Here is a 20,056-nt window from a genome sequence, read left to right as displayed (position 1 = left end):
ATGTTAAAGGTGCTTCTGGTGAGGACTCAGGAGGAGGTAAGGAGCAAGGAGAGAAAGCCTTAGAGAACACACGTATCATTAGAAACAGAATGCTGGTAGGTATTTGAACCTTAAAGGCCCTGCCAGTGAGGGCCCAGAAAGAAATGAGGAAAATATTTTTGGAAACTGGAGGAAAGGGGATCCTTTGTTATGCAGTAGCAGGAAGTCTAGGAAGTAATTCTTCTAGCAGGAAGTCTGAATTATGTCCTATAGTTATACGGAAAGCAGAACATATAAGCAGTGAACTTGGATGTTTTGCTGAGATTTCCAAGCACCGTACTGGATATGCAACCTGGTTTCTTCTTGTAGTTTATGGGAAAATTTGAGAGGAAAGAGATAAATTGAGGTAACTGTTAAGGAAAAATGAACCTGGACTTGATGATTTGGGAAAATTTCAGCAAATCCACATGGTAAGAGATGCTAAAATTAGGAGATTCACCATTAGAAAAGCACATTCCGAAAAGAAAGCCACAGGTGTAGCTGGACAGTGATTGGCTAGTGCCTTGAAAGGATGGAAAGGTTAGAGTTTCCCATCACACAGAGGGTTCCCTGATGACCAGTGGAGCCCCTCAATCATCTCAGCAGGAGCCGGGAATAGGGATGACATCATCAGAAAAGATCTGTGGAGGAGCCTTTGTCTAATAGCCTGAATCCCCTTAACATACACAGGAGATTCAAAAGGTTTTTGAGCTTGTTATATAAGCAGGAATGTTGCCAGATTGAATCAGAAGGGACAAAAACAGGACAAGATGAAAGAAGGCTGATAGACTCCCCAAATTCTACAGGCAGGACACAGGATAATTATTTCTGTTTTTTGAAAGCCAGCCAGTGTGATAAGTTGTTGCAGGAACAACAGTTAATACTCACAGGAAATTAATACTCACACATCCGGTGCTAAACAAGACATTTTTGTTCTTTAATTAAAGCAAGTCATTATTAACATTAATTACATCAAAATTAAATGTTGAACAGGGAATATTCATAACATATTTATCAGGCATAAAGAATACCTATAAAACAAACACCCATGTACCTACCAACCTGTTTAAGAAATAGAACTAACCATTAGCTTTGAGTCCCCTGTGTCTCTATGAGAGCATATTCCTCTGTCTCTCCTGCAAAGGTAACTACTGTCTTGAATTTTGTGTTTATCCTTCTCTTTTCTTAATTTTTTAGATGTGTATCTTTACATGTTTATTTTTAAATTCTGCATGGTTTTAAGTTATATAAAGGAGATCCTATTATAAGTTTTGTCCTGTGACCTTAAAATTTGCTTAACATTGAGATGTGTCACGTAGCTGTATTTCATTCGTACTAACCGCAGCATAATGTGAGATTGTAAAGACATTCCAGAACTTATGAATCCTTCAAGCAATGGACATGGAGCCTGTTTGCAACTTTCAGCTCTCCTGAACTGTGTATGCTGCTGTGAACATTCTTGTTTATGCTTCTTAGTGCAAGGATGTGAGTGTCTCACTAGGGTATATGCCTCAGAGTAGAACTTCTGGGTCACAGTGTAACGGTGTATGAGGATCTTAACCCTTACCAGAGGTATTGTTTTCCAAAGTTCTAGAAGAAAAGTTCAAAATTCAGTTTCAATTAGTTTCTTCCTTTTTTAACCTCCCAGCACATACTGCTTCTATAATTTATTTGATATATAATATTTGCCTTTTAGGGTTACTTCATGATTAACTCTTGGATTCTTGGTGATCTTTACCTATGATAGTGTTTCAGAACTAGATATACATTCAGTCGGGGAAGAGGCAACATTGTTCTTGATAGAGGTGAAGGAGCACAGAGATTCACATGAACAAACTCTAGAGCCAAAATGTCTGGGTTCAAAACTTACTAGCTCTGTGACCTTGAGCTGGTTACTTAATCAGTTACCTCCAATATAAATTGGAGAAAGCACTAGTACTCACTTTTGAGGGTTATTGTGAGGATTAACTAACGTAATGTGTGAAACACTTGGAATTGTGCCAAGTATAGTAAGCATTATGTAAGTGGTTGTCATTGTGGTTATTATTATTAATGTTGCGGTTTCCATAAAGCAAACCCATGTAAAAAGTCAAACACTCCCAGCAAATAACACTGTCTCACACTTAATAGAAATGATCAGATGTAAACACCCATATCTTCATATCAGCGAATCTAAAAACCTTTCTCTGTGCCTACACTGTCCCCACATTTGACAGTAGACCCTCCTGTCAGATTCCCCCACTGGGCTCTGGGGTCCATCCCATGTTGCCAGGACCGTCGATGCAGTCACTCGTCATCCTCCCTCTCTACGAGGCCATTCGCATCTCATACAGACGTTTCCTAGAATCTTCCATCTTAAAATATAAACTCCCAAGACCCCCTGTTTCCTTGTCTTTAAATCATAAAAAGGATTAACTGTAGATCCGCCCCCCCGGCCCAAATGTTTATTATCGCTCTCCACAATCGCAGCTCCCATCCTGCCCGCCTCCTGCCCCACTCACTGGGAGTGGTCTTGTCAAGGTCACTTCCACGCTGCCCAGTCACACTGTCACTTCTCCGTCCTCTCGGCAACACGTGACACGCTTGATCATTTGCTTCTCAGAACACTCCTTCCTTGGCTTCCCTTACACAGCTCCCCTGCCTACCCCGGTGTCCCTTCCACCTCACTGACTGCTCAGGCTGACTCTACTTCCTTCTCTCCCTGCACGATCTTGTCCAGTCTTGTGGCTTTCAAAACCGTTAAAAATGCTGATGAGTTCCAGAATTATCACTCCAGCCCGACTGCTCCAATGAGCTCCAGACTTCCGTAGCAACTGTTTGACATCACCTGGATGTTTACTAATAGCAGTGATGACAGCTAAGCGGCCACAGGCTTGCTTTTTCAGACATGCCAGATTTGTCCCCGCCTTAAAGCCTTCACGTTTGCAGTTACTGCGCACATATCTCTGCATTCCTGACTCTGTCTATTCAGTGGGGTCTTCACTCGACCATCACTTTCTTAGCAGCCCTCTCTGACCACTCTATCCAAGCTAGTCCCCAGCCCCCATCCAGTTCTGCCTCCCTGTTCTTAGTGTCTTTAGGTATTATTAGAAATCATCTTGTTCATTTGTTACCGGTTTATGTCCTTTTCCCTTGTACCTACCCCAACCCCCTCCAGAAATATGTGTCTTTAAAGTGAAGACATGTGCTCAAAGACTTGATGCCAGAAACGAAGTCTTCACTTTCTATAGACAAGGGAAAGCACATTTTGCAGGTGACATGCTTTTAGAAAGCTTGGGAACATAAAACAGTAGCACCTACTGTGTGCAAGGCATTCAAAGATGCCAGGGATGGAGTGGTGAGTAGAAGAGACAAGGGGCATCCTGGAAGGTCTGACACATAGTAGGGGTTTAATAAACAGTTGCTGGATGAATCATTGATTCATTTTAGTCCACGGAAGTTCCGTCTCTGATTATGAATGGAAGACAACGGAAACATTCTTACAAATGTCTACTCTATTATTAATTTTTGAGGAAAATACATAAACAATTATAATGATATGGATGTGGAAGCACTGAAGGTATTCAGTAAATCAGGAAACCCAGGAGCACTGATATTTAAATACCCATGCACAGCATCACTTGCAGCCCAGCATGCTATTGTTCTGTGTTCCCAAACAGCCTATAAAGGCCGTGTTTGTGTCTGGATTTCCAATTTGGCGGAAAGACGTAAAAATCCTACACTGTCCGACAAATTGCTTTGGCTGTATCAGCAGAAGTGGCTTAAAAGCAAAAACGGCATTCCGGTGGTTCCACCTGTACCTCCTTGATGTTGATATCCCGGTATAAAAACAGCCATTTGAAGCAAACTTCTATTTAAAAGGCAAAGAAAATACGAATAGGAAAGTATCTGTCCAGGAAAGTACAGATTCAAAACTGGTTCTTAAGTTATGAATTCTATGAGAATCAGTTCCAAAATATCTCCAGTTCATTATATAATAAAATAGATAATGGTTTTGTAGACTTTGTATAAATATATCTTCAGTGTCTGATGGTTTTCTCTTAAAAGGATAGGTTTTTATTTTTCTTTTTAAAAACTGTGTTTACTGAGCTGCCAACTTTTTTCTCTGATTTCATTCATTCCTCTTCCTCACAGCCCTCCCAACTCCCACTCCACTTGGACTAATAAATACATCTGAGAAATCAGAAATTTAGGCAAAGGTCTTTTACTTGTGGTTAGGCTTACATCCTTCCAAAAAGTAAACATAACTAACACCTCAAAGTACCAGAGAAGGTGCTCCGGTATCAGTAGAAGGCACTGATCATCGTAACACAGGGAAAGCGTGATGACGTGGATCTTCCTGTCCGGCTGCCAGTATACTCCTATCAAATGAGTACACTTTTTTCTGAGTGTGACAGTGTTAGGCAAGAGTGGGAACTGGAGGCTCTTCTCCACTGGGTTAGGCAGCCAGGCCCACCAGGAGCATGATTACAGATGACATGAAGGTGACTACCAGTGACAGTAATCCCAGCTATGACAGCAGTACTGACGTCACCAGCAATAGCTTGGCCAGATCTACACGTCCTGCGGGTGCTTCTTATCCGGCTGATCATCCCGGATCCGTTCCTTGGACGGACCACAAAATCCACCCTCACAGCAATGAATCCAGTGTATTCAGTTATCACTGAAAACACAACAGTCCTGGTATTTGCTAGTTTGGAAAAATGGTAAATACTACTGCATCATTTTGGAAATCAGTTACATATAAGCTGCAAGAAAAATGTATTGTTAAAAAACACACGCATGGATACTTTTGGTGGCATGGCTTTAAAACCCTGTGCTTGGCTATAAAAACATTACAGGCAAAATTAATAACAATTTTTATTAAAAAAAGAGGAAAGTATTTTACTATACCAAAACTAGTTTAAGACATATCAAATTTTATGCAAATACCTCTAGAAAACTGAATTATATAGTTAAAATGTTAAATACAGAATATGCTTTAAAATTAATAATGTATTAAGTTACTGTATATTAAAGGTATGATTTGGAAATTAGAGCTGTTTCAAAATACTGTCTGCAAATTTCATTATTTAAGAAACCTGGGAAGTTGCCAAATCACCATGTGGTCCTCCCTTACAATGGGGGTCTCTTCTGAGTCTGGAGAGAGTCATTATATAACATACAAATAAAAATAAGAGTAAAACACCAGGTACAATTAATTTAATTCACTTCCTGAGACTCTGAGCTCAGTGACTTGAATAAAATATGACAACTTTTTTTTTTTTTTTTAAGATATTGAGAACATTATCTTCTGGCAGCAGCCACTACACTTTTGTGTTACAAGTAGGTCATAAAGATAGGGCTTCAGGGAGAAATAGAACACAGATGAACCTCTAAAGAAGGAGAAAGCTCTTGCAGAAGGCTTATTATTCTCTTTTTATGAGGTACAAACAGAAAACCAGATAAAACATAACAACCCGGATTATAGACTACAGGGGATTTTTCATCACTAGACTTTTATGACGTTTTATGAATGATCCTTAACACAGCAGTCTTCCTACTGAGTTACCAGGAAGTAATTTCGATCATCAATAATACGGTTAAGGGCTTCCCTGGTGGTGCAGTGGTTGAGAGTCCACCCGCCGATGCAGGGGACGCGGGTTCGTGCCCCGGTCCGGGAAGATCCTACATGCCGCGGAGCGGCTGGGCCCGTGAGCCATGGCCGCTGAGCCTGCGCGTCCGGAGCCTGTGCTCCGCAGCGGGAGAGGCCACAACAGTGAGAGGCCCGCGTACCGCAAAAAAAATAATACGGTTAAAAAGTTCACCCCACTGTAATATCCAGATCAAGAGACCTTCCCTCTTCTTTCTTTTATGTATATAATAACACAATCACGTCTCTCCAGACTCATGCCCAACTGAAACTTTCATTATAATGAAGAGACAGGACAGGAAGGAAAATTCTGGTACCATTTATTTTTCTATGACAGAAATAAAGCTGTTTCACAGCTTGAAAGATACACCGTAATCACTGTGTATCGCAATAACTGCATAATGCTAAAGCAGGTGATCTTCCCCAGAAAACAAAAATCTGTTTTCCCTATGACTCCTTCCCCACACTCAACTCAAAAATTACCGTATAATAACGTCCACCCAAAGTCAGGAAGCTTCCGATGCTGCATGTCGCACGTAAGCAGCGTGATCCAGCACAGCAGGACAATGCCAGTCTCTGCTTCTGTGTCCTGCCTGTGCCCACAGGCCACCATGCTTTATAACTCTTCTTTAAAGCCTTTTCGTGTCTCCTGCCTGGCTCTGTCTTCCTCACTGGGTGCCAACCATGTGAAATAGACCTTCACGGGATCGATGTTCCAGTGCTTGTGGAACGATATGGGAACTTGGTGAGATAGGTAGTCCTTAGGGTAATCCACAGGCCGAGCCTGCAGGAAGAACAGAGAATCCTGCTCTCTCACTCATCGAAAACAATTGTGCTTCAGAATAGCACTTAAATGCATGAAACGATTGCTCTCCTTCAATATCTGATGTTGGTTATGGGAATCTAAAAGCAAGAAGGAAAATCTTTTCCACTAAAATCTTCCCTCTAAGTGTAGGCTCTTTGTTTCTGCATCTCCAATTACTTTTGTATCCCCAATGCATCGCTTTTTGCTTCTAGGTTCCACAGTCATGCCTCTGGGATATTCCTCAACCGTGGTAATAAGTGTGAAAAGTTTTCCTTGGTAAGTCATTTAAGTTACTATTATGACTTCTGCAAAGAGGCAGAAAAACTTATTTCCCAGGTCTAAAGAAACTTTGGCCATACATGGTTGTGTGGCGAGGTGAGGCAAGGAATTTTGGGCGTTCCCACCGCCTGTCCGCTGCTCTAACTTGGAATTAGGCATATGTCTTTCAGAGTAGGGAAAGCCTAGAAAAGGAAACACTTTGGAGACAAAGCAAATCAGTGGTGTTCTGGGTCTGCGAATGGGGGTGGGGAATGAGTGCAGATTCACACAAGGGAATTTGGGGGGCATGATCCTAGTGTTTTAAAACCGGGTTTGTGGTTGCCTAGCTCTGGAAATTTGCTAAAAATTTTCAACGTAACCATTCACACCATTACTGTGTGTGAATTGTGTATGGTATGTAAATCATACCTCAGGTACAGCTGTAAAAAAAAAAAAAAAGTGTGTCTAAAATACAATCTCCATGTTACACTGTTCAGTGTGCTGTGATCTTTACAGATAAGAAGGTTTATATTTTGCCCAATTTCTGTTCCTCTCATGCAGTTTAAGCCAGCGCTCTTTCCGTGTGTACAGCTTCCCACCCTGCTCCGCCTCTGCTCCCAAGTCCTCGTTCCTCACACTGACCCCGCCTGTCTGGGATTTCCTTTTAGCATTTTGGGCACAGAGGTTGATTATAGACTTCTCAGCATCACAGGTGCCTCTTTGTATGCATTTTACTCTTCTAGTTTTGTCTTGTTCTTTTCCATGACCTCATTTATCAGAAATGATTAGCACATTCTAATGCTTAATAATCCAGCTTGTCACTTGCAGAGGTGACTCCTGAGAGGCAATTAATCACTTCTGGAATCTGCATTAATAAAGGCAAAAATATTATGGATTTATTTTTTCCTGTGTTCCATCTATTTGTATCTCCAACAGTTCATTTTTAAGTGTGAAAAACAAGCAACAATTTTAATATATTGCTGGACTCAGTTTGCTAATATTTTATTATGGACTTCTGCATCTATGTTCAAGAGTAACACTGGCCTGTCCTTTACTTCTGTAATGTACCATTTTAATTCGTTAACTTTTTAGCTTTTTTTTTTTTTAGTGATTTTCTTAGTGCTTGCTCTAGGGATACAATGTACATCTCTGACATTTTAGGTTAATGTTGGCCTCATAAACTGAGTTAGGAAGCATTCTTGCTTCTCTAATTCAACTTCATCAATGTATATAAGTTTAAATACATTTTCTATTTCTTCTTGAGAAATAGCCTTGCTTAAAAAGTGTAATCTAGAAATTTCTCCATTTATTTTTTTTCATCATTAAAAAAAATTTTTAGTAGCTTTATTGGAGTATAATTGCTTTATAATGCTGTGTTAGTTTCTGCTGTATAACAAAGTGAATCAGCTATATGTATACATATATCCCCATACCCCCTCCCTTTTGAGCCTCCCTCCCACCATCCCTATCCCACCCCTCTAGGTGGACACAAAGCACGGAGCTGATCTCCCTGTGCTATGCAGCAGCTTCCTACTAGCCATGCACTTTACATTTGGTAGTGTGTATATGTCAATGCTACTCTCTCACTTCGTCCCAGCTTCCCCTTACCCTCCTGTGTCCTCAAGTCCATTCTCTACATCTGCGTCTTTATTCCTGCCCTGCTGCTAGGTTCATCAGTACCGTTTTTTTAGATTCCATATATGTGCATTAGCATACAGTATTTGTTTTCTCTTTCTGACTTACTTCACTCTGTATGACAGACTCTAGGTCCATCCACCTCACTACAAATAACTCAATTTCGTTTCTTTTTATGGCTGAGTAATATTCCATTGTATATATGTGCCACATCTTCTTTATCCATTCGTCTGTTGATGGACATTTAGGTTGTTTCCACATCCTGGCTATTGTAACTAGTGCTGCAGTGAACATTGTGGTACACGTCTCTTTTTGAATTATGGTTTTCTCAGGGTATATGCCCAGTAGTGGGATTGCTGGGTCATATGGTAGTTCTATTTTCAGTTTTTTAAGGAACCTCCATACTGTCCTCAATAGTGGCTGTATCTATTTACATTCCCACCAACAGTGTGCAAGAGGGTTCCCTTTTCTCCACACACTCTCCAGCATTTATTGTTTATAAATTTTTTGATGATGGCCATTCTGACGGGTGTGAGGCGATACCTCACTGTGGTTTTGATTTGCATTTCTCTAATGATTAGTGATGTTGAGCCTCTTTTCATGTGTTTGTTGGCAATGTGTATGTCTTTTGGAGAAACGTCTATGTCCATTTCATTTAAATTGTCTAATTTGTTGGCATAATTGTGGTAGGGTATATAATGATGCCCCTCCTTCATTTCTGATTTTGGCAATTTTTGTCTTCTCTCTCTTTCTCTTGGTCAAGCTAGCTAAAGGTTTACCAAATTAGAGTTAATTGTTGGCTTAATTGATTTCCTGTTTTTCTGTTTTCTATTTCATTGATTTGTGCTCTGATCTTTAGTATTTCTTTTATTCCACTTAGTTCAGATTTGATAGATTATTGATTTAATACCTTTATTCCTTTCTAACATGTTTAAAACTGTAAATTTCCTTCTAACCACTATATAGCTGCACTCAAAGTTTTTGATATGTTGTGTTTTCATTTTCATTCCATTGAAGGTGTTTTCTAATTTTCCTTATGGTTTATTTTTTGACCCATGGGTTATTTTAAAGTGTGTTGTTTAATTTCCAAATATTGGGTGAATTTCCCCAATTTTTTTTCTCGATTTCTAATTTCATTCCATTGTTCTGGGAGGTGAGTCTTGTTTTATGACTTAGCATATAGCCTATCCTGGAGAATGTTCTATATACATTTGAAAAGAATGTTCATTCTGTTGTTGTCGGTGAAATACTTTATATGTGACAGGTCACGTAGTTAATACTTGTCTATTTCTCAATTCTGTCCCTTTATGTTTCATGTAATTTGAAGATCTGTTGTTAGCTGTATATATACATTTATAATTGTTTTATTCTCTTGATGTATTGACCTTTGTCATGAAATGGCCCACTTCCTGTCTAGTAATATTTCTGTTCTTAAAATCTTTTGTTTTTAATATTACTATAGCCACTCAAGCTCTCTGTGATCAACTGTTTGCACAGTATATCTTTTTTATTTAAATTTTTAAGTTGAGGCATAGTTAATTTACAATGTTGTGTTAGTTTCAGGTGTACAGCCAAGTGATTCAGATTTTATATATATAAAATCTGAATATGTATATAAAATATATATATAACATATATATATATTATATATATTCTTTCCATTATAGATTACAAGATATTGAATATAGTTCCCTGAGCTACATACAGTAGGTCCTTGTTGTTTACATATACATGCTACTACATATAAAATAGATAAACACCAAACTCCTAATTTATCCCCCAAACCCCACTATCTCTTTTGGTAACTATGTCTGAGAGTCTATTTCTGTTTTGTAAATAAGTTCATTTATATCATTTTTTTAGATTCCACATACAAGTAGTGTCATATGATTTTTGTCTTTATCGGACTTACTTAATATGATAACCTCTAAGGTCCATCCATGTTGCTGCAGATGGCATTATTTCATTCTTTTCTGTGGCTGAGTAATATTCCATTGTGTATACATATCACATCTTCTTTATCCATTCCTCTGTTGATGGACATTTAGTTTGCTTCCCTGTCTTGGCTATTGTAAATAGTGCTGCAGTGAACGTTTGGGTGCATATACCTTTTCAAATCATGGTTTTCTCTGGATATATGCCCAGGAGTGGGATTGCAGGATCATATGGTAACTCTATATTTAGTTTTTTAAGGAACCTCCATATTGTCCTCCATAGTGGCTGCACCAATTTACATTCCTCTCTGTGATCAACTGTTTGCATGGTATATCTTTTCCTTTTATACTCAACCTGTTTGTGTCTACAAATCTAAAGTATACTTGACTCTTCTACACAACATATAGACAAATCATGCTTTTTATCCAGTCTGACAATCTCTGCCCTTTGACTGGGGTATTTAGTCCATTCATATTTAATGTAATACTTGATATAGCTGTATTTTCATTAGCCATTTGCCATGTTATATGCCATTGTTTTTGTTTTTTTGATACCTTGTTTTTATTTCCTTTTGCTATACACCAGGATGTGGTATTGCTGCAGCATATAGTCCTATATTTAATTTTTTGAGCAACCTCTACAGTTTTTCTGTAGTGTATATGCCATTTTTTTATACTTTTTTTGTCCATCTATTCCTCCTTTATTGCCCTTTTTTATTAAAATCTTTCAGTGTACATTTAAGTCTTTAAAAATATAGCTAAAACATCAAAGAAGTTACTTTCTTAAAGGTTTCTCTAGGGATAACATGTATCTTTAACTTATCAGGTTAATACTGACTTAACTCCAACAAAATTAACCTTGCCCCAATAAAGCTCCACTTCTTTCCCCTGCCTTTGTTCTATTTTCATCATATATATTGCATTTATCTATGTTATAAAGTCAACAATATAGTTATATTGTTTTAAACAATCTTGTGAAACTGAGAAAAATATCTGTATGTATATATACACATCCATATGTTTTATGTTCATACACAGACATTTTTTCCTCTCATATACACACATATCTGTATATATACACACAAACATGTATATACATAGTCTTTCCAGTGTACTTAATTCCTTCCTATATATTCCAGGTACCACACAGTGCCATTTTCTTTCAGCCCAGAGAATTTTCTTTAGTTTTTTTAAGGGAAGGTCTGTTAGCAAAGAATTCTCTCACTTTTTGTTTATCTGGGAAAGTCTTTATTCCATTTCCATTTGGGAAGGATAGTTTTACTGGATATAGAATTTCTGGTTAACTTTTTTTCTTTCTGCCTTCAGGCCTCTTATTTCTAATGAGAAATCAGCCAGTAACATTTTAATTTCCATTTTCATTAGGTTTTTTGTTGCTTTTAAGATTTTCCCTTTGTCATTGTTTTTCAGTGATTTGACTATAACATGTTCATGTGTGATTCTTTTCCTGATTATCCTACTTGGGCCTTGTTGAGTTTCTCAGATCAATAGATTGTTTCTCATTACATTTTTGAGAAAATGTATTTCTTCAAAAAAATTGTTTTTGTCCCTTTCTTTCTCCCTTCTCTTTTTAAAAAGGACCCCCATTAAATGTATGTTAGTATACTTTGTTTTACCACTTGTCTTTGAGGCTGTGTTCATTTTTCTTCAGTCTTTTTTCTGTTCTTTGGATTAGGTAATTTCTATTGATCGGCCTTCAAATTTACTGATTGTTTCTTTTGCCATCTCAAATCTACTGTTATGTCCATTTAGATAATTTCTCATTTCTTTTATTGGGTTTTACAACTATAGAATTTTCATTTGGTTCTTTATCATAGTTTCTATTGTTCTATTAAGACTTGCCATTTGTTGAGTTAACGTAATCATATTTTCCTTTGACTACAGTTTCCTTTAATTCTGTGAATATAGTTTTTTTTTTATTAGCTGCTTTGAAGTCTTTGTCTGTCAAACCCAACATCTGGTCCCATTCAGAATCCGTTGCTGTTGATCAGAGTCCATTTCTGTTGACTACATTTTTTCCCCTGAGTTCAATGTTTCTTTGCATGTTTCACTATAATTGATTGGAAACTGGTTATTTTTAAATAATGTATTATAGCAACTCAAAAATCTGTTTACTACTCTTTTTTAAAAACTAATTTGCCTGAACTTACACTGTGGAATCTTTCTCCGTAGAGCGTGTGGCGGCTAGTTTCTCAAGTTTTAGTTCTTATGTTTATTCTTTAGGATGACTTTCTAGAAGTCAGTCCTGTGCCTGAATAGCTCAGTAGTTAGTTTGTAATATAGGCAGAGATTGTGCTCAAACGTCTCAGGCCCGTAAAGCTTCAATCTGTGTGTGGACTGGAAAGGACGTTCAAAGCTGCAGTGGGTTTTCAAACATGCCTTAGCTTGTTAATTACTTTCATCCACTGTCCCACGTGCATGCACATAGTTTTTCCCAGTAGGCCACAGAATTGTGGCCAGCTTCTCTAGCCCTACTATGCTTTCTTATTTCCAGGGTATTAGGTATTAAACTTCTGACCAATAGTCCCTTCACCATAACTGAGACTGCAACCTCAGGCCAGTGAAGATGCAGGTTTTTCTTGTTTGTTTCCTACCCAAATTTGACAATTTTAGCTGACATACCTGTGGGTTTTCATATCTCCCACAAATCAAGTCCACCCCCTCTGACAGCAAACCTGTTGTTTTTTTTTCCAGCCAGGCCCATACCACTGAAACTACTGCTGCTCTCTCCAACCAAGCTTGGATGGAAGGTGGGTAGGGTGCGGGGGGGGTTTCAGGCAGAAAGGCCTCAGACTCTGTTGCTCTTACCCAGAACTACAGTAGTTTTTCAGGAATTAATGCTTCTCAGTGCTTTTTGGTTGACTTCCAGATCCTGAAATAGTTACTGTGACAATTGTGCAGAGGATTCACTGACCGCTGCACACTGCCGTACCCATTAGTAGCATATAATTTTGGAAGAGCAGAAAACCACATGCTCTAGATACTTTGTTTTTAACAGAGGGATATACTAGACCCTCCTTGAGGCTTCCTTCTGAACCTGTGATCTCACGATAACCTTCCCTGACTAAAAGGAGAAGAAATGTGGCCCAGGCAACTTTGTATCTGAGCTTGTTTCCAAATGCCTGCTCTAACTTACCAGGAATCCTAGATTTTATCTTTCTCAATTTGAACAAATACACTGTTTGGACCAGTGTTCAAACATTACAAATGGAAAGTAATGTCCAAATCAGAGCAAACTCTCTTAAAAGAGGCTTAAGAATTAGAAGATAAAGCAGTGTCTGTTGGGGAGGATACATTTTGAGCATACTTTATGACTTTGGAAAGGTTTAAAATTTACTACGTGAATTAGAGAAATCAAGAGTTCTAAAGTATGGGAAACAACAATTTAAAAAAATGGTTTAAATTATCTTCAAAGGACTTTTACATAAGGAGAAAAGAAAGAAGGAAAATAATCCTTATCATTTCATTTAGTAACGTATTCTTCCCTAAGTGAAAAAGGCTGCTATGAAAACCTAAGACCGGGTCTTCCCTGGTGGTGCAGTGGTTAAGAATCCACCTGCCAACACAGGGGACACGGGTTGGAGCCCTGGCCCGGAAAGATCCCACATGCCGCGGAGCAACTAAGCCCATGCACCACAACTGCTGAAGCCCACGGGCCTAGAGCCCGTGCTCCTCAACAAGAAAAGCCACCACGATGAGAAGCCCATGCACTGCAATGAAGAGTAGCCCCCGCTCGCCACAACCACAGAAAGCCTGCATGCAGCAACGAAGACCCAACTCAGCCAGAAATAAATAAATAATAAAATTATGATAGTAACAGTGATAAATTATTTCCCTTATACACCAACAGTTTTAATTACCCTTCCTTTCTGTGAGTGAAACATTATGAGATAGAGTGAGAGAGAGGGTAAGAGAGAACAACTTGCTTTTCTAAGTCCTATAATACCACACATAGGCTCAAGGTTTTAAAACATGGCAAAGTACCTTCTGACTAGTACCAGGAGGGAGGTTTCTCATACATTTCTTATTATAAAGGTCTATCTTTATCTTTCCTTGCAGTCCTCAAGAATGCAGAAATGGATTCTGCCTTTCTTGGTAATGCAAGCACTTTCTTTGCCTCGTTCAAGTGATCTCCTATAGTGCTATTTCTGTCACGCCCAATTCTCTATAGGGCTATAATAGCGCTTGCTACTGGTTACTAAATAAAGCATGAAGACTATATTTTCAGTGTAAGCGAGAGCACTTAAAATACCTATGCATTCGAATTTCAAAAAGCTTTGATTTCTTAAAGGAGAGCATGAAGCGAATGTGGGCTCTGGTTATTTAGTGCAGATGCATCTATCTGCTATTATTCTTACAGCATCAGAATAGTCACTGATCAGAATACTCACTAACCCAATTCTTCAAAAAAGAAACACTAAAAAGGTTGCAAAAGGATTCCCTTCTTACCCCACACTGCAGGATGGTGAAACTATTAGCACCAACCACCTCTGGTAAACATCATCTCTTCTATAACCCCCAGAGTATACGCTTATTGAGATATTATACTGAAATTTAATTAAGTTTAGCCTGTCAGTTTAATAGCAACCAAAGGGGAGAAAGCCCAACAGACAGTGTAAGGACTGAGGACAGTGTAGAACTGCAAACACTTGGTGGCTAGCAGGACAACGTTAGGTCAGTCCTGTATATTTTTAAATAGCATCTGATAATTTTTAAATACCACCAATTTTTTTTTAACTCAAAGAAAAAAAAAAAAACAGCTTTTACCTGAGCCTACATGCAAGGATGCTGGCCAAACACCATTTCATTTTTTAGATGTTTCTGCGTTCCATCTTCATGCTGTACCTGGTACAGCATCAACCCTCTGCACGAAGAGGTCTGTTAAGGACTTCCCCCTGGAGCCTGTCCACACAGTTCTTAAGACTGCTTCCAGAAGAACAGGTGAGGGGAAAGTAGTAGTACCTTCAAGTGAGACGAAAACCCCCCTCTCTCCCTCTGAGGTAGGAATAAAAACATTTTTCTCACCTGATGGAAGAGAGGGCTGTGTGTCACAGGGACTCCTAACCCACTAAAGCACATCCCCAGGACCATATCATCTGGAGCGTCATTGCTGTAGCAGCGACACTTGCTGGCGAGAAGTCTCCTGATTGCCTCTCTGCTGAAGACCATCCTGGGGGAAGCCAGAGCAGACAGGGAAGGCGGTTAGCTCCTCACAACCGGTAATCTCAATAAGGAGACAGAGTTCAGAGCCACATTTCTGATGAAGATGTTGACATCAGCAGTGTTTTATATTTGTTATTCTGAGGGAAATGTTTCTGTGTTTCTATGAAAGGAAAAGCACTTTTAAATATGTTTGCCTTATCTAATAGGCAATTTTATTTCTTTATATATATCCTATACACTAACACTTGGCAGTGTTCTTTTTCTAGTATGTCACTGGAAAATCAGAATAGTTCTTAAGTTTACACACTCTCGATGAGTTCAGTAACAAAATCCGCCAACATTCCCAGCAGGTAGATGGGCCCAGAAATACTAGGTACCTCAGTTATACAGGTGAAGACTGACAATGAGGGCAAATCTAATTGAAAAAAACCACGCATGGTCCGAGTGATTCCAGTCCACAGAAGCTTCCTTTAGGTAATTTCGAGAAAGAGGGGAAAAAAGAGAGAGGGAGGGAGACAGAGATTGATTTGCCTCAAAGAGTGCTAAGACGCTGCTTGACCAGATACGTTGGGTACTTTCTGGTGGAACTCACAGCCATCCCCACCTTTCTGTGCTCTCCTCAGCATTGCAGGAGGCTAGAAACTCTACAATATTTTCCAGACTCCCTGGCCAGATGGGTCCTGGCTTCATCCTGACGACAAAGGGCCCAATACTGGGGGAGGCCATCTGCTTCTGGCTTTGGTGGTCTCTGTGGCAGAGGCAGGTGATGGGGCGTGGGTAGCAACAGGCTCTAGCACAGCCGGCATGGGATGGCAGAGCGTCGGTGATGGTCCCAAAGCAGCAGCGACCTGGAGCCCATCCCAGGTCTGCCCCAGATGCAGTGCTGTTAACCCGACAGTAGCAGCGGCCACAGCAACCCACACCAATAGGCCCCAGAAACCAGCACCCTTTGCTCCTTCAGCCTCAGAGGCAACAGTGCTTCCTATAGTTACTGAGCTCTGGGTAAAGCCACCTGTTCCCTCTTATTCCTCTGGCCCTCTCCAATACATTTGTACCAAGTTCCTGCAATAAATTCTCCTCTTTTAAAACATATAGATTGGTTTCTGCTTTCCCTTCTGGTCCTAGAGTAGTAATGGATCTTCTCATATCATGAATAACCCAATAGCTCATAGGGCTGATATGGTTCACAAGTTCATTCCCAATAAGCAACAACTTTCCTGACGGCAAAACTATCTAGAATTTATCCATCTATTCCCATAGCCAAATACAGGGTCTCACATACAGTAAGCCCTTAGTAAAAGTCTAATGATCCAACAAGTGAGAACAAAGCTGCCTCTGCAAAGCTCTTCCCCAGGGAGGGAGAGTTCTATGAATCAGTCTAGTCGGGAAGGAAAGAGGACAGAGCACGTGAGCACGATCCCTGACGCAAACATGTCGATGCCTGCTCAGCTGGGCTCACAGTTCAGTGCCATATAACCAACACCAGCGACCACGGCTGGTGATGCAGTGACACGGAAGTCACTCCCTGCCCGTGCTGAGATGTCAGAAGACGGGATGGAATATGACCAAACAGGAGGAAAAAGAAGCTCTTTGTTTAAGGTGATACAAGGAAATATGACCGTACAAGAAGAAAAAAAAAAGTGCTTATGACCTATACAACAGGGAAAACTGCAAGGGTGAAAACTCACCGTAAAATGCCTCTCTCTTAAAAATCTAGTGTCCATCAGTGACTCAGGGCCTCACACCTACGTGCCGAGCCAAATTCCTGCTCTACTGACCAATCCCAGGAAAGAGCCTGTGTGAGGGGACATGTGTTCACCATAAACAGACATTTCCCTTAAAGTGTCTGCCTGATGCCCTGTCAAGGAAAGTTTCATAGGTAACTAATTGTCCCAATCACAGCGGGCATCTCGTCCTCTCAAACCCTATTTGAATAAAAATGCTTCTCTTCTGCCAGTATCCAGTAGAACAAAAAAGAAAAGGAAAGCCTTTCATTTTGGCCTGCTCTACCCACCCCCCCACCCCCAAAAAGAAAAATTACCAATTACAGCGCAGTATGTCTGTTCTGCCAACTTTTAAATATTAAAAAGATGTTGATCAATAAAACCAAGAGCTGGTTCTTTGAAAGGGTAAACAAAATTGACAAACCTCTGGTCAGCCTCACCAAGAAGAAAAGAGACAGAAACCAAATAAAAAGAAATGAAAAAGGAGAAATCTCAACCGATACCACAGAAATACAAATAACCATAAGGGAATACTGTGAACAATTATATGCCAAAAAATTTGACAACCTAGAAGAAATGGACAACTTTCTAGAAACACACAGCCCACCAAAACTGAATCAAGAAGAAACAGATAATTCGAACAGACCTATCACTAGAAGTGAAATAGAATCTGTAATTAAAAAAAAAAAAAAAACTCCCTACAACCAAAAGTCCAGGACAAGATAGCGTCACGGGCAAATTCTACCAAACACGCAAATAACTTATACTGATCCTTCTCAAACTCTTCCAAAAGATTGCAGAGGCGAGAACACTCCCAAAGACATTCTATGAAGCCACCATCACCCTGATACCAAAAGCAGACAGACACCACCAGAAAAGAAAATTACAGGCCAGTATCTCTGATGAATATAGATGCAAAAATTCTCAACAAAATGTTAGCAAACTGAATCCAACAACACGTAAAAAAGATCATACACCATGACCAAGTGGGATTCATCCCAAGTTCACAAGGATGGTTCAACATATGCAAATTAATCAGTGTAATACACCACATAAACAAAAGAAAAGTAAAAAACCACACAATCATCTCACTAGATGCAGAAAAAGCTTTTGACAGAATTCAACATCCATTCATGATAAAAGCTCTTAGCAAAGTGTGTATAAAGGGAACATATCTCAACATAATAAAAGCCATTTATGACAAACCCACAGCCAATATAATACTCAACAGTGAAAAGCTGAAAGCCTTCCTGCTAAAATCTGGAACAAGACAAGGATGTCCACTCTCACCACTTCTATTCAATGTAGTATTGGAAGTCCCAGCCACAGCTATCAGACAAGAAAAAGAAATAAAAGGTATCCAAATTGGAAGGGAAGAGGTAAAATTGTCACTATATGCAAAGGACATCATACCATATATAGAAAACCCTAAGGACTCCACACAAATACAGCTAGATCTAATAAATGAATTCAGCAAAGTAGCAGGATACAAGATTAACATTCAGAAATTGGTTGCATTTCTTTACACTAACAATGAAATATCAGGAAGGGAATGTAAAAAAAAAAAATACCTTTTAAAATCACACCAAAAAAATAAAATACCTGGGAATAAACCTGACCAAGAAGGTGAAAGACTTATATGCTGAGAATTATAAAACATTAATAAAGGAAATTAAAGAGGATTCAAAGAAATGGAAAGATATCCCATGCTCTTGGATTGGAAGAATTAGTATTGTTAAAATGGCAATACTACTCAAAGCAATCAACAGATTTAATGTAATCCCTATCAAATTACCCATGACATTTTTCACAGAACTAGAACAAATAATCCAAAAATTTACATAAAACCAAAAAGAAAAAGAAAAAACCAGAATTGCCAAAGCAATCCTGAGGGGGGGAAAAGCAAACCAGGAGGTATAACTCTCCCAGGCTTCAGACAATACTACAAAGCTACAGTAATCAAAACAGTGTGGTATTGGTACAAAAACAGACATACGGATCAATGGAACAGAATAGCGAGCCCAGAAATAAACCCACACACCTACAGTCAATTAATATTCAACAAAAGAGACAAGAATATAAAATGGGAAAAACATATGAAAATGTCTTTCCCAGTCTCTTCAGCAAGTGATGCTGGGAAAGTTAGACAGCTGCATGTAAATCACTGAAGTTATTAGAACACACCCTCACACCATGCACACACACAAAAAACAAACCTCAAAATGGCTTAAAGACTTAAAACACAAGACATGACACCATAAAACTCCTAGAAGAAAACATAGGCAAAATATTCTCTAACATAAATCGCACCAGTGTTTTCTTAGGTCAGTCTCCCAAGGCAATAGAAATAAAAGCAAAAATAAACAAATGAGACCTAGTCAAACTTACAAGCTTTTGCACAACAAAGGAAACCTTAAAAAAAAATGAAAAGACAACCTACAGAATGGGAGAAAATATCTGCAAATGACGCAACCGATAAGGGCTTAATCTCCAAAATACACAAACAGCTCACACAACTCAACAACAAAAAAACAACCCAATCGAAAAATGGACAGAAGACCTTAATAGACATTCCTCCAAAGAAGACATATAGATGGCCAGTAGGCACAGGAGAAGATGCTCAACGTCACTAATTATTAGAGAAATGCAAATCAAAACTACAATGAGGTACCACCTCACACTGGTCGGAATGGCCATCATTAAAAAGTCTACAAATAACAAATGCTGGAGAGGGTGTGGAGAAAAGGGAACCCTCTTACACTGTTGGTGTGAATGTAAATTCACACCATGAAAACAGTTATGGAGGTTCCTCAGAAACTTAAAAATAGAGTTACCATATGACCCAGCAGTCCTACTCCTGGGCATATAC

At 39.2% G+C, this 20,056-nt stretch overlaps 1 protein-coding gene across 1 annotated transcript in view; it reads right to left on the bottom strand.

Annotated features, from left to right (window-relative positions):
- Nucleotides 1–6,266: 6,266 nt before the first annotated feature.
- Nucleotides 6,267–20,056, bottom strand: part of B3GLCT (beta 3-glucosyltransferase) — an 86,684-nt gene continuing 72,894 nt past the window's right edge. The window contains exons 12-13 of the mRNA XM_065896331.1: nucleotides 15,326–15,470; nucleotides 6,267–6,434 (exon numbers count right to left, since the gene is read on the bottom strand). Coding sequence (XP_065752403.1) covers nucleotides 6,267–6,434; nucleotides 15,326–15,470 — 313 coding nt within the window. The remainder of the gene's footprint in view (nucleotides 6,435–15,325; nucleotides 15,471–20,056) is intronic.

The sequence above is a fragment of the Phocoena phocoena genome, chromosome 18 (assembly GCF_963924675.1).
Source record: "Phocoena phocoena chromosome 18, mPhoPho1.1, whole genome shotgun sequence".
Classification (NCBI taxonomy): Eukaryota; Metazoa; Chordata; class Mammalia; order Artiodactyla; family Phocoenidae; genus Phocoena; species Phocoena phocoena.
This window is presented reverse-complemented; position numbering and strand designations above follow the sequence as displayed.